This window comes from Vipera berus (assembly GCF_964194415.1).
Source record: "Vipera berus genome assembly, chromosome: 4".
In the NCBI taxonomy this organism is placed as follows: domain Eukaryota; kingdom Metazoa; phylum Chordata; class Lepidosauria; order Squamata; family Viperidae; genus Vipera; species Vipera berus.
In genome coordinates this window covers 121,685,813-121,698,809 of record NC_138206.1, presented here as the reverse complement: position 1 = coordinate 121,698,809, position 12,997 = coordinate 121,685,813, and the positions used below count along the sequence as shown (strand labels likewise).

General features: G+C 44.1%; 1 protein-coding gene across 1 annotated transcript in view; it reads right to left on the bottom strand.

Annotated features, from left to right (window-relative positions):
* Positions 1 to 12,997, bottom strand: part of GTF2F2 (general transcription factor IIF subunit 2) — a 68,426-nt gene that overhangs the window by 33,573 nt on the left and 21,856 nt on the right. The window contains exon 5 of the mRNA XM_081328024.1: positions 7,988 to 8,026. Coding sequence (XP_081184150.1) covers positions 7,988 to 8,026 — 39 coding nt within the window. The remainder of the gene's footprint in view (positions 1 to 7,987; positions 8,027 to 12,997) is intronic.

The following is a 12,997-nucleotide window of genomic DNA, read 5'->3' as shown; positions in this document are numbered from 1 at the left end:
TGAGGTTCGTGAGAAGTGGTCAGGAGAAGCTTCCAAGTGCCAACTCAAAATAGATTAACAGCCTGAATATAGAATAACAAGAGATAGAAGGGACCTTGGAGGTCATCTAGTCCAACCCCCCGCTCAGGCAGGGAACCCTGTACCATTTCAGACAAATGGCTGTCCAGTCTCTTCTTAAAAACTTCCAGTGTTGGAGCATTCACCGCTTCTGGAGGCAGGTTGTTAACAATAATAATAATAAAGTCGGAAGGGACCTTGAAGATCATCTAGTCCAACCCCGGCTCAGACAGGAAACCCTACACCATTTCAGGCAAGTGGCTGTCCAGTCTCTTCTTAAAAACTTCCAGTGTTGGAACATTCACAGCTTCTGGAGGCAGGTTGTTAATAATAATAATAAAGTTGGAAGGGACCTTGAAGATCATCTAGTCCAACCCCCTGCTCAGACAGGAAACCCTACACCATTTCAGGCAAGTGGCTGTCCAGTCTCTTCTTAAAAACTTCCAGTGATGGAGCATTCACCGCTTCTGGAGGCAGGTTGTTAATAATAATAATAAAGTCGGAAGGGACCTTGAAGATCATCTAGTCCAACCCCGGCTCAGACAGGAAACCCTACACCATTTCAGGCAAGTGGCTGTCCAGTCTCTTCTTAAAAACTTCCAGTGATGGAGCATTCACCGCTTCTGGAGGCAGGTTGTTAATAATAATAATAAAGTCGGAAGGGACCTTGAAGATCATCTAGTCCAACCCCCTGCTCAGACAGGAAACCCTACACCATTTCAGGCAAGTGGCTGTCCAGTCTCTTCTTAAAAACTTCCAGTGATGGAGCATTCACCGCTTCTGGAGGCAGGTTGTTAATAATAATAATAAAGTCGGAAGGGACCTTGAAGATCATCTAGTCCAACCCCGGCTCAGACAGGAAACCCTACACCATTTCAGGCAAGTGGCTGTCCAGTCTCTTCTTAAAAACTTCCAGTGTTGGAACATTCACAGCTTCTGGAGGCAGGTTGTTAATAATAATAATAAAGTCGGAAGGGACCTTGAAGATCATCTAGTCCAACCCCCTGCTCAGACAGGAAACCCTACACCATTTCAGGCAAGTGGCTGTCCAGTCTCTTCTTAAAAACTTCCAGTGATGGAGCATTCACCGCTTCTGGAGGCAGGTTGTTAATAATAATAATAAAGTCGGAAGGGACCTTGAAGATCATCTAGTCCAACCCCGGCTCAGACAGGAAACCCTACACCATTTCAGGCAAGTGGCTGTCCAGTCTCTTCTTAAAAACTTCCAGTGTTGGAACATTCACAGCTTCTGGAGGCAGGTTGTTAATAATAATAATAAAGTCGGAAGGGACCTTGGAGGTCTTCTAGTCCAACCCCCTGCTCAGGCAGGAAACCCTACACCATTTCAGGCAAGTGGCTGTCCAGTCTCTTCTTAAAAACTTCCAGTGTTGGAACATTCACAGCTTCTGGAGGCAGGTTGTTAATAATAATAATAATGTTGGAAGGGACTTTGGAGGTCATCTAGTCCAACCCCCTGCTCAGGCAGGAAACCCTACACCATTTCAGGCAAATGGTTGTCCAGTCTCTTCTTAAAAACTTCCAGTGTTGGAGCATTCACAGCTTCTGGAGGCAGCTGTGTTGTTCCACTGGTTAATTGAAGACCAGCACCATCATGGTCCATGTTCTGAAAGGTCACCATCATGCTGGAACTGGAGATACCTTAAAAAATTCCTACAGGATTTAGACCCCAAAGGTGGACTTTCTTGTTTTCCTTTGAAGAGGTTTCGCTTCTCATCCCAGAAGCTTCTTCAGCTCTGACCGGAGGGTGGGGAAATGGCAGGATTTATGCTCCTTGCAGACGGCTGGCCATTTGCATCCTTTGAGAGTCCTTGGAGATTTAGCTGTGCCCTCAGGGCCACCTGACCCCTGTCCTCTGCAAAGGGCACGGCTAAATGTCTACGGGTTGTCCCAAAGGTGCTTTTTTTTTCAAGGAGGCAACTGGACTTTCTCACTTTTTTCCTTGAAAACATTTCGTCTCTCATCCAAGAAGCTTCTTCAGTTCGGAAGCTTCTTGCATGAGAAGCGAAACATCTTCCAGCCGAACAAGAAAGTCCAGTTGCCTTTGGGGGCAACTATGACATGGATGACTGGAGAATCTCCACAGACACGCTCTTTAAATATTAGTTCTTCCATCTGAAGCAGCATCTTCATCAACCCACACTGGAGGGCTCGCACGGACATTAGTAAAGAACATCGGAAGGAAAATGCAGGATATCTAACAGAAGGCAATCATCATGCATCACATTTGCTGAACGTAACTATTCTTTCTAAAACCCGCTAAGGTTTCCAAAAAGCATTTTCACCTATAGGTTGACTTGGGAAATAGCCCATTGTGAAAATGTCACTTTAAATCTGCTCAGCCTGGCACTTTAGGAGAGAAAGGCAGGCCTATTCATCTGACATTAAGCTTCTTTTCCTGTGGAACAAATGCCTTACAAAGCTCTTTGAAGGGACTTAAGTAAGAGATGCACTTGTAATTATCGCTATGAATTAAGTTCTCTCGAACGTGTCGAGAAAACTAGGCCAACGTTAGGTTCAAAAACGTGACGACGTTTTAACCAAATCAATTCTCAGGCTTGGGGGGGGGGGGAGAAAAATCAGGATCTAAGCAAGAAAATGGAAAGGACTTTGCTCCATAACCATTGGTTAAGTAAAATTTCAGTGGTTCCACCAACAAAACGTGACACATGGGATAGAATTGAGAATTCTACTTACGAAGCCAGGAAGAGGAGATTTGGGCAAACAGGAGCCAAGAACATGACTTCAACTTTTTTGGACTCTGAGATATTTAATTCTACTATCTAGGATCTTCCTGTGGAATTCTGGAGCCAACAAATTAAGACAATGGGTGTCTACTGGCAACATTGAGGGACGTGCTGAAGTGGACGTCTTGTCCTCAAATCAGTTAGAATAAATGAAGAAGGATAGGATAGGATAGGATAGGATAGGATAGGATAGGATAGGATAGGATAGGATAGGATAGGATAGGATAGGATTGGATTACGATTAGAATTAGAATTAGAATTAGAATTAGAATTAGAATTAGAAATAGAATAGAATAGAATAGAATAGAATAGAATAGAATAGAATAGAATAGAATAGAATAGAATAGAATAGAATAGAATAGAATAGAATAGAATAGAATAGAATAGAATAGAATAGAATAACAGAGTTGGAAGGGACCTTGGAGGTCATCTAGTCCAACCCCCTGCTCAGGCAAGAAACCGTATACTCTTTCAGACAAATGGTCATCCAGTCTCTTCTTTAAAACTTCCGGTTTTTAAGAATCACTACCTCCAAGGTCCCTTCCAGCTTTTTATTATTGTTGTTGTTGTTGTTATCTTATTCTTTAAAGAATAACAAAAGTTGGAAGGGACCTTGGAAGTTCTCTAGTCCAGCCCCTTTGCTCAAGCAGGAGATCCTATATACCATTTTAGACAAATGGTTGTCCAATCTCTATTTTTACCTCCAGTGCTGGAGCACCCACAGCTTCTGGAGGCAGGTTGTTCCACTGATTAACTGTTCCCACTGTCTGGAAATTTCTCCTTGGTTCTAGGTTGCTTCCCTCCTTGGTTATCTCTTTTTCCCAAAAGGCTTTCCTTTCCTTCCTATCTAGGATTATTTTCACTTAGCCAGGCATGTTGGCATGACGGGCATGCAAAAAGGGGCAAAACTGCCATCATACCTTTGTGGCCGCCACAACGATCTCTTTCCAGGGACCCCTCTGGAGCTGGCCATTTTTACAGAACAGCCGAGCTGTTCTATAGTTCCACAGGATTTTGTAGCCGTTGGCTGCCTCGTTTGGGAATTATCTACGGAAGAGGCTGCCTCTGCCGTGGGAAACCCTGAAAGCCGGTCACAACGAGGCTCAACCTGTCACAATAAAACCTTCCGTCTCGTTCCCAGAGAGTAGGAAAGCCAAAGCTGTCTCCTTTTTAGCAAAATGAATAATGACAGGAGAAGAGAACAAAACAACGAGCTGGGATCCAAAAAAGCATCTCTGGTGCTCAGAAACATGAGGTGTCAAACAAGCAACGAGGGTAATTGATGGTCCTGGACAACCCCAGCCGAAGAAGACAACTAGCCAAGGACACTTTGCTCAGTTCTGCAGGAACCTCACGACATTGAAATGGAACATCTCGGTAATAGGGAAGTCCGTTTGTGTAGCAGCTCCACACAGATGGCCAATTCGCCATGGGCGGTCAGGCAAACGGGACCACCTCCCCTCCACGCGTCCACAAATATTTATGCAGACACGTGATCCTTCGCAAAATCTAACTCACGATAAAAGCCCCTCCCAAAAAAAACAGCTTCTCGTTAGGAATTTAATATGTATTGTTCAATAAAACAAATAGACCCAGACAACACGTTGTTTACGAAGCACCTATGAATTGTAAACTCAGAAAACTAATAAAATGTTGAATAGGGAAGAAGATGACGTTTAGGCCACCACTATATTGTTAGTTACGTTTTCACAAAAAGAAATGTGCAGAGACTCAATTAGGGAATAAGCTATGTAAAGTAAGATTTCAAGTAAAGGTTAGGGCACAATGCTGGAAGGAGGGCTGTAGAGCAGAAGTATCCCTACATCTGTGTGCTTACTCCTAGAGGTATGCTAGCAAACCACAGAGTGTATTTAGTAGCAAAGGTTGCAATGATCGCTTGGAGGTGGGAGGTACTCCTAATGTAATCTACCGGATCCCCTGAATAGATTGCCCCTATGACTAGGTAGGACTATGTAGGGGAGGAAGCTAACTACCAGACTGCAAGAATGCAAGCGAGTGATCAGACAAGGAGAGCCAAACTCGTTGGTCACCTCACATTGCAATGAACAAGGACATACATTCAATTTCGCACTGACTAAGATTGTTGGACAAGCAGGTACAAAAACAGCCAGGGAAGAAATTGAAGCCTGGGAAACAGGAGTGCTGATTTACCACCAGCTTATTAAATATTTAGGAGGTGAGGGCTTGGCAGCACAAGGAAACAACAACCAACGACTTACTAGTCAGCCATCAACACCCCAATCAACCAATAAGAAACCACACTCAAATAGACACCACGTAAATATGACACATAGAATAACCCAAAGCACACATTCCAGTAGAGAGAGGTTTCCTGAAGATGGCCTCAAGCAGGAGTACCAAAACTCAGAAGACTAAGCCACTGGTCCTAGTGACCAACCTGATTAGATCTTGTATTTAGTAGCTATCGGGGGGGGGGGGGAATAGGGGATATCAGGACTATCTGTGGCCCCAAACTGCTAGGCCCCCCAATTACTTCAAAAGAGATAATAAATATGCACAATGGCTAACCACATGTAAACAATACAACTCAACCTGTTCCATGTAATGTAACATTGATAACCACCATATTCACCTATGACACAACCGGTTGTTGTTGTTGTTAGTTGCGAAGTCGTGTCCGACTCATCGTGACCCTATGGACTATGTTCCTTCAGGCCTTCCTGTCCTCTACCATCTTCTGGAGTCCATTTAGGCTCATGCCTACTGCTTCAGGGACTCCATCCACCTCATTCTCTGTCGTCCCCTTCTTCTATTGCCCTCAACCTTTCCCAGCATTAGGCTCTTCTCCAGTGAGTCCTTCCTTCTCATTAGGTGGCCAAAGTATCTGAGTTTCAACTTCAGGATCTGGCCTTCTAAAGAGCAGTCAGGGTTGATCTCCTCTAGGACTGACCGGTTTGATCGCCTTGCAGTCCAAGGGACTCGCAGGAGTCTTCTCCAGCACCAGAGTTCAAAGGCCTCAATTCTTTGGCGCTCAGCCTTTCTTATGGTCCAACTTTCACTGCCATACATTGCAACTGGGAAGACCATAGCCTTGACTATACGCACTTTTGTTGACAGGGTGATGTCTCTGCTTTTTAGTGTGCTGTCTAGATTTGCCATGGCTTTCCTCCCCAGGAGCAAGCGTCTTTTAATTTCTTGGCTACAGTCCCCGTCTGCAATGATCTTGGAGCCCAGGAAAATATAATCTGTCACTACCTCCATTTCTTCCCCATCTATTTACCAGGAATTGAGAGGGCCGGATGCCATGATCTTGGTTTTCTTAATGTTTAGTTTCAACCCAAGTTTTGCACTCTCCTTCTTCACCCGCAACAAGAGGCTCTTTAGTTCCTCTTCACTTTCTGCCATTAGAGTGGTATCATCTGCGTATCTTAGGTTGTTGATATTTCTTCCGGCAATCTTAATTCTAACTTTTGATTCATCTAGCCCTGCCTTTCTCATGATGTGCTCTGTATATAAGTTAAACAGGCAGGGTGACAGTATACAGCCTTGCCAGACTCCTTTTCCCAATTTTGAACCAATCAGTGGTTCCGTGTCCAGTTCTCACTGTTGCTTCTTGCACAACCAGTACAAAAGCACAAATACTTGAAAAGCAGAATCAGCAAGGACAACAGAAAGTGATTTTGTTGAATTATGTAGCGCAACATAGCACAACCAAATGGCAGATGTTGAACGGTAGCAGCCATGCATATTCAAAAAGGACATTTCCAAAGCGTATTTCAAGACCTAAACCTCAAAACAATGAAACACTACAGAGTAAAAGCTACAGCTGTTCTTTCTTTCCCAAGAAATAATTTAGAGACAGAGATTGCACTAGACAATAAAAAAAATTATGTCTTGACTCTAGAAACACAAAGAATTGGGAAGTATCAGCGGTATCCTTTGGAACATTAAATTTGGTTTCAGCCTCCTCTAATGCTGATGAGGCTAGTCCACAGGTCTGCAACCCGCAGCTCCGGAGCCGCATGCGGCTCTTTCAGCCGTCTCCTGCGGCTCCCAGTCCTCTGCCATGTGCAGTCCAAAAAAAAAAAAGTGGGACTAAAAAACTTCAACCAATCAATTCAAATATGCAGGGTAGGTGCATATCTCGCCTTGGCTCCACTCTTCAGTCAAACCCTGTTCTGCACATGCGCGCATGTACGCGCATGCACGCACATTTTTTGCGGCTCCCAGTTTTTCCTTTTGTGAGGGAACTGGTTCTGAGTGGCTCTTTCACTGTTTCAGGTTCCTGACCCCTGGGCTAGTCAAACAGAGAAATCTCAAATGAAATAGTAATATTAACAAGACAGCAACTGAGTTTTTTTAAAAAAGTTGTGAGTCGCTCCTTACTTAAAAAAAAAACAGCAGAAAAACCTTCCTTTCACCTGAAACCCACCAGTTATTCTCAGATGCGATACCTGATTGATGGATGAGTTTATTGAAAAACAGAAATCTGGCAACAAATGGCCATTTGCAGTGTGAAATGAAAACGCTGGCTGAGGAATTCTGGGAGTTGAAGTCCACAAGTCATAAAAGGGCCAAGCTTGAAGACCCCTGATCTATAAGAACAACTTACAGTAGCTTTTCTCAACTTTGGCAGCGTTGATGATGTGTGGACCAACTCCCAGAATCCCCCAGCCAGCATGCTGGCTGGGGAATTCTGGGAGTTGAAGTCCACACATCGTCAAGCAGTCAAGGTGGAGAGACACTGCCTTGCAGATCCTATGCTTAAAAGGATATTTGGTTTGCAAAACGATAGTTAAAAACTGTACTTATTGTCTCTGGCGTTCCCTTAACTTTCCCCCGAAGGTAAGCAAATTGCTTATTAACATTTAAATGAAAGGAACGAAGGACATTTTCTTCCCATGCCTTAAACGCCAGCAAATGCACTTGGTGTAAGCTTTCATTAAGTTTCAGAAATCGTTTAAAAGATGCTAAGGAATTCTTCTCTCTTTCAGAAACACCGCATTTTAACAATTTAAGCAATTTAGAGCAATGAAGGCATTTGAATTCATACTTTCGCCCCAGCGGTTCTCCTTATGCTCTGGATGAAGCTTGAAGAGGTAGCCTAACGCCAACATTAAAATTGAAGAATTGTTATGAATATCGTTAGCCTCATAATCCAAGAGGTTGGAGGCACTACTTACCGTTATTGCTGCTGTCTGATTTTTCATCTGTCTGGCTCTCTAGAAAGAAGGATAAAAACAAGAGTGAGGATTTTTTTCAGCTTCATTGTTATTAGCTATTAGCACTAGTTACTAACTGTTATAAGTTAGTGTCGGCTCACAGACTGTAACTATAGGGTCCTTGGTACTCGCTCAGCTCAATGGTTTTCTTGCATCACCTTTGTAAGACTGCAGTTATTTTTAATCTAAGTCTATACTATATTATGGCTGTCAGCTCATCATGCCTCAGTAGAAAAATTCAGTGTATTCCTATGATAGAAAATCAATTTCCTGCCTTTCTGCAACCGATTCAACGTCCCTTGGAAGTCTATCCTGATTCTCTTCCCATACTATAAACAATGGACACGTTTGCCCAAAATGTTGCCATAAACCAAGGGGTATGATGAGAGGAAATGGTTGATGGCTTAAAAACGATTGGAAAAATCAAAAATAAGGGGGGCGGGGGGTGTCGTAGCTCACAAAAGGAAAACAATGGAGGTTGCAAAGAGGTTTAATGACATATTTCAAAAGCGAGGATAACGGCTGGGTATATTAACAAACTGCAAGCTATAAAGTACAGAGAAAGAGTAGAAAAATAAACAAAAGTGATACATCTGTTCCTGCAGGTTTTGCAATGTGTAGGGTTTTTTTTTTAAAAAAAATTGGGTGCCCAACGTCATCTGCTTCACAAAGTTAAAATATTTTTCATGGCTGCTCCTTAGACCCTGAGAAAACGCAGTTTAGAACATATTGCTGAAGCTAAAAAGCCATGACTACAAAAACAAGGAAGAACTCAACAGTTCTACTGCGTTTTATTGCCAAAAATGTCTAAAATTGTATGATCAATTATTTTAATCAACATAATGGATTTTATATATTGTTATGCTTGAAGAAGTCTCTGGGTGTTGGTTAGCCTATTCAATAAAGAAATTGGCCTTCTCCAACCCAGCGGTATCCAACTGGGATTAAAATTTGGACTCACCGGCCGTGCTGGTTTAATTACAGAAACGGGAATGACATTCCCATTAAATCTGGAAGGCTGAAACAGAGCAATGAAGGCTTCACGTAAAAGGGAAACATGACTGCTTCTCAAAGGAAGTCACTTTAAAATCGGAGGCTTATCACTGGATTTATTGTTTTCCTTTATTGTTGGTATATATTATATATCGCACATACTTCTTCTGCCGTGTATTTGTGTGTATGAAAAAGGAAGTGCCACAGAGCCACCCAAATAGGCCTATAAACAGAAGGCTTATCCTGGAAGATTTCGTATCGTGCAGCATAAAGAAACAACATTAAGACCAGACTCCTAAGATGACTCAATAAGAGATGGTTCTCAAAATGCCAAGTGGTTAACAAGTCAGATAACTGGACATGGTCCTTGTTCAGTCACTAAGACATGTTGTGTTTGACTCTTCGCAACCATCATGGACCCCAGCATGCCCGGCCTTCCCTCTGGCCTCCACTCTCTCCTGGAGTTTGCCCAAATTCATCTTCATCGCGTCAAGGACACCATCTAACCGTCTCCTCCTCCGCCGTCCCCTTCTCCTTCGGCCTTCCATCTTTCTCAACATCGGTCTTCTCCAAAAGTTCCTCTCTTCTCATCTGGCAGCCAAAATATTTGAGCTTCAGCTTTGGTCTCTGTTCTTCCGAAGGACGGTCAGGGTTGGTTTCCTTTAGGATCGACCGACTGGATCTCCTTGCAGCCCAGGGGACTCTGAAGAGTCTTCTCCAACACCACAGTTCGAAAGCCTCAATTTTTCGGCGCTCAAACTTCTTTATGGTCCAACTCTCGCAATCAAGTGGATAAGGTTAAGGGCGTTCAAATGGAAACTTAAGAGATGTGAGATGATGTTATCTCAGCTTTGCCAAAAGCTCTGAGAGGGTGTGAACTAACAAAGGAGAACATTTGTAGCTCAGGGTTGAAATGAGGGGTCCTTGGTGCTCTCTGAGCTTGGTTATTTTTTGCAGACGTTTCATTAGCCAAACTAGGTAACATCATCAGTGCTACAAGGAAGTGGGGTTTGTGGAGAGGAGGAGGGGGAGAGAGGAGGAGGAGGAGGAGGAGGAGGAGGAGGAGGAGGAGGAGGAGGAAGGGGAGATCCTTGGTATTGAGCTTGTTTTCTTGCAGATGTTTCATGACCCAACTAGGTGACATCATCAGCGTTAGAAGGAAGTACAGTTTGTAGAGGAGGAGGAGGAGGAGGAGGAGGAGGATTATTATGGGATCCTTGGTGCTCTCTGATCTTATTTTCTTGCAGACGTTTTCATGACCCAACTAGGTAACATCATCAATGCTAGCACTGATACTACGTGAACTTTCAGGGCCATGACACAGAAGACGATAAGAGTGCAAGATAGGAGTTCTGGTCTCAGATCATTAGGCTCTCCAACCATGTTTTGCCAGCTAGATTTTGAATCGGAGACGGGTGCGTGAGTCAAGCTTTTAGTTCAGAAAGTGAATTATGAAAGCTGTAAACCTGTCTTTATTTCAATGTGTCTTGAGCCAAGAAGAAGCCCTGGAGATATTGCAATATCTTTCATGGGGAGGTTTTGAGCATCACTTCTCCCACCCTTAGCTGGGCCCATCCATTTCTTCTTAAGCAGGTCGAGGATCGTCTGGGTCTCTTTTGATAAAACAATGCACCATTTCCTTTTAAGTTGTTGTGATTCAGGGTCAGCCTGTGGGTTCGGCAGTTGGGTCGGACGATTCAGAGGAGGAGGGGGGTGTTGGAGAGGTTGCTGAGGGGGTTGGAGAGCTTGCTGATGAGAGCCCTCAGCCAGGCCCCTCCCACCTGGTCACGACGCAGACCCAGCTGTGTGAGCCTGACAGCGTGGATGAAGATGACCCACAGCTGGCCCTGTTCAAGGACGCCCGACGCAGGAGGCAGTCAATCAGGAGTAAACAGAGGAAGGCAATGGGGCACCTCGGAAGGAGGCAGAGAGAAGCCACGCCCTGAACTGTATAAAAGGGGAATGCGTGGGAGGGCTGGTTTGCTGAAGGCAACCGCTTGAATAGCTCCTGTTTCATGGTTCGTGTCTTGTTCTGTTTGCTTTTGTGTCCATAAATTTGGCAGGCTTACTTCCAGCCTCTTGCCTTCTTGTAAAAGGGGTTGTCCCTGCCTTTTCTGCAGGGCCGGTAGCAGGCTGATACAGAACAGGTTCTTTTTTCCAACCATTTATAAAATAAATTCCAGCTTTCATAATATTCTGATTCTTCTTTGTCTTTTAGTCTCATAGTTAGGTCTGTCCATCTCTGCGCATTCCAGTATGTTCTTGATTACCTCTTCTTCTGACGGTACTAGTTCATTTTTCCAGCATTGTGCATAGTTTATTCTTGCTATGGTTATGAATGTGAAATAATTTTATAAACTTTATGTATGATTGACTTGCGAGGCCGGTGTGTGGTGCAATTAGCTCACATGGTGTAATAAGATGGTGGTGTTGTGATTCAGGGTCAGCCTGTGGGTTCGGCAGTTGGGTCGGACGACTCAGAGGAGGAGGGGTGTTGAAGACCTTCCTGAGGGGGTTGAAGACCTTGCTGAGGGGGTTGAAGATCTTGCTGATGAGAGCCCTCAGCCAGGCCCCTCCCACCTGGTCACGACGCATACCCAGCTGTGTGAGCCTGACAGCGTGGATGAAGATGACCCACAGCTGGCCCTGTTCAAGGACGCCCAACGCAGGAGGCAGTCAATCAGGAGTAAACAGAGGAAGGCAATGGGGCACCTCGGAAGGAGGCAGAGAGAAGCCACGCCCTGAACTGTATAAAAGGGGAATGCGTGGGAGGGCTGGTTTGCTGAAGGCAACCGCTTGAAAAGCTCCTGTTTCTTGGTACGTGTCTTGTTTTTGCTCTGTTTGCTTTTGTGTCCATAAATTTGGCAGGCTTAGTTCCAGCCTCTTGCTTCTTGTAAAGGGGTTGTCCCTGCCTTATCTGCAGGGCCGGTAGTAGGCTGGTACAGAACATAAGTATTAGGGAGAACACCTGTCCTTGCAAGAGAAAAGGTCTTAATGGTGGTGTCGTAGCTTTAACAAGTCACATTATATCCAAGCTCTTGTGGGAGCAATTATCGCCACGACCACTTCTGAATCCTTAACTCGCTTCCTTTTTAAAAGTCACAGCCATCCTATCATGACATTTACAAATAGATTGCTGAAATTAAGAGTGTGCCTCAACCACAAAGACATCCGTAACACAACCGTAACGTGAACCAGGTCACTTAGCCCTCTTTCACTTATTCATGCAGAACACAAGCCGTGACAACTTCACTGTCGGCTGGAAGACAGTCCGCAGGGGAGCACCAGCAGCCAAATGCAGAATGGGTTTAAAACTGGAGCCCAGAACAGGCGGCCAAAAAAAGATATGGCAAGAGTAGCCACATCACCAACTATCAACGTTGCTCCGATCAATAGGAGTTAAGTTAGATTAGCAGGTAGAAGAGATAAATTATTGATGAAATATACAACGGAATTACAAAAATACTTCCCATCAGAATTGTGATCTTAGTACAAGTTTTTTTTTTAAAGAAAAGATAGGTTAGTGGAGTATATAACCATCAGATAGATAGGTAGGTAGGTAGATATAGATGATACCGGTAGATGTTTGATAGATGATAAGAGATGATAGATGATTGATAAAGATGATATAGATATAGATATAGATAGATGATTAATAGATGATAGAGATGGGCTCCAAGATCACTGCAGATGGGGACTGTAGCCAAGAAATTAAAAGACGCTTGCTCCTGGCGAGGAAAGCCATGGCAAATCTAGACAGCACACTAAAAAGCAGAGACATCACCCTGTCAACAAAAATCCGTATAGTCAAGGCTATGGTCTTCCCAGTTGCAATGTATGGCTGTGAAAGTTGGACCATAAGACAGGCTGAGCGCCAAAGAATTGAGGCCTTTGAACTATGGTGCTGGAGAAGACTCCTGCGAGTCCCTTGGACTGCAAGGCGATCAAACCGGTCAGTCCTAGAGGAGATCAACCCTG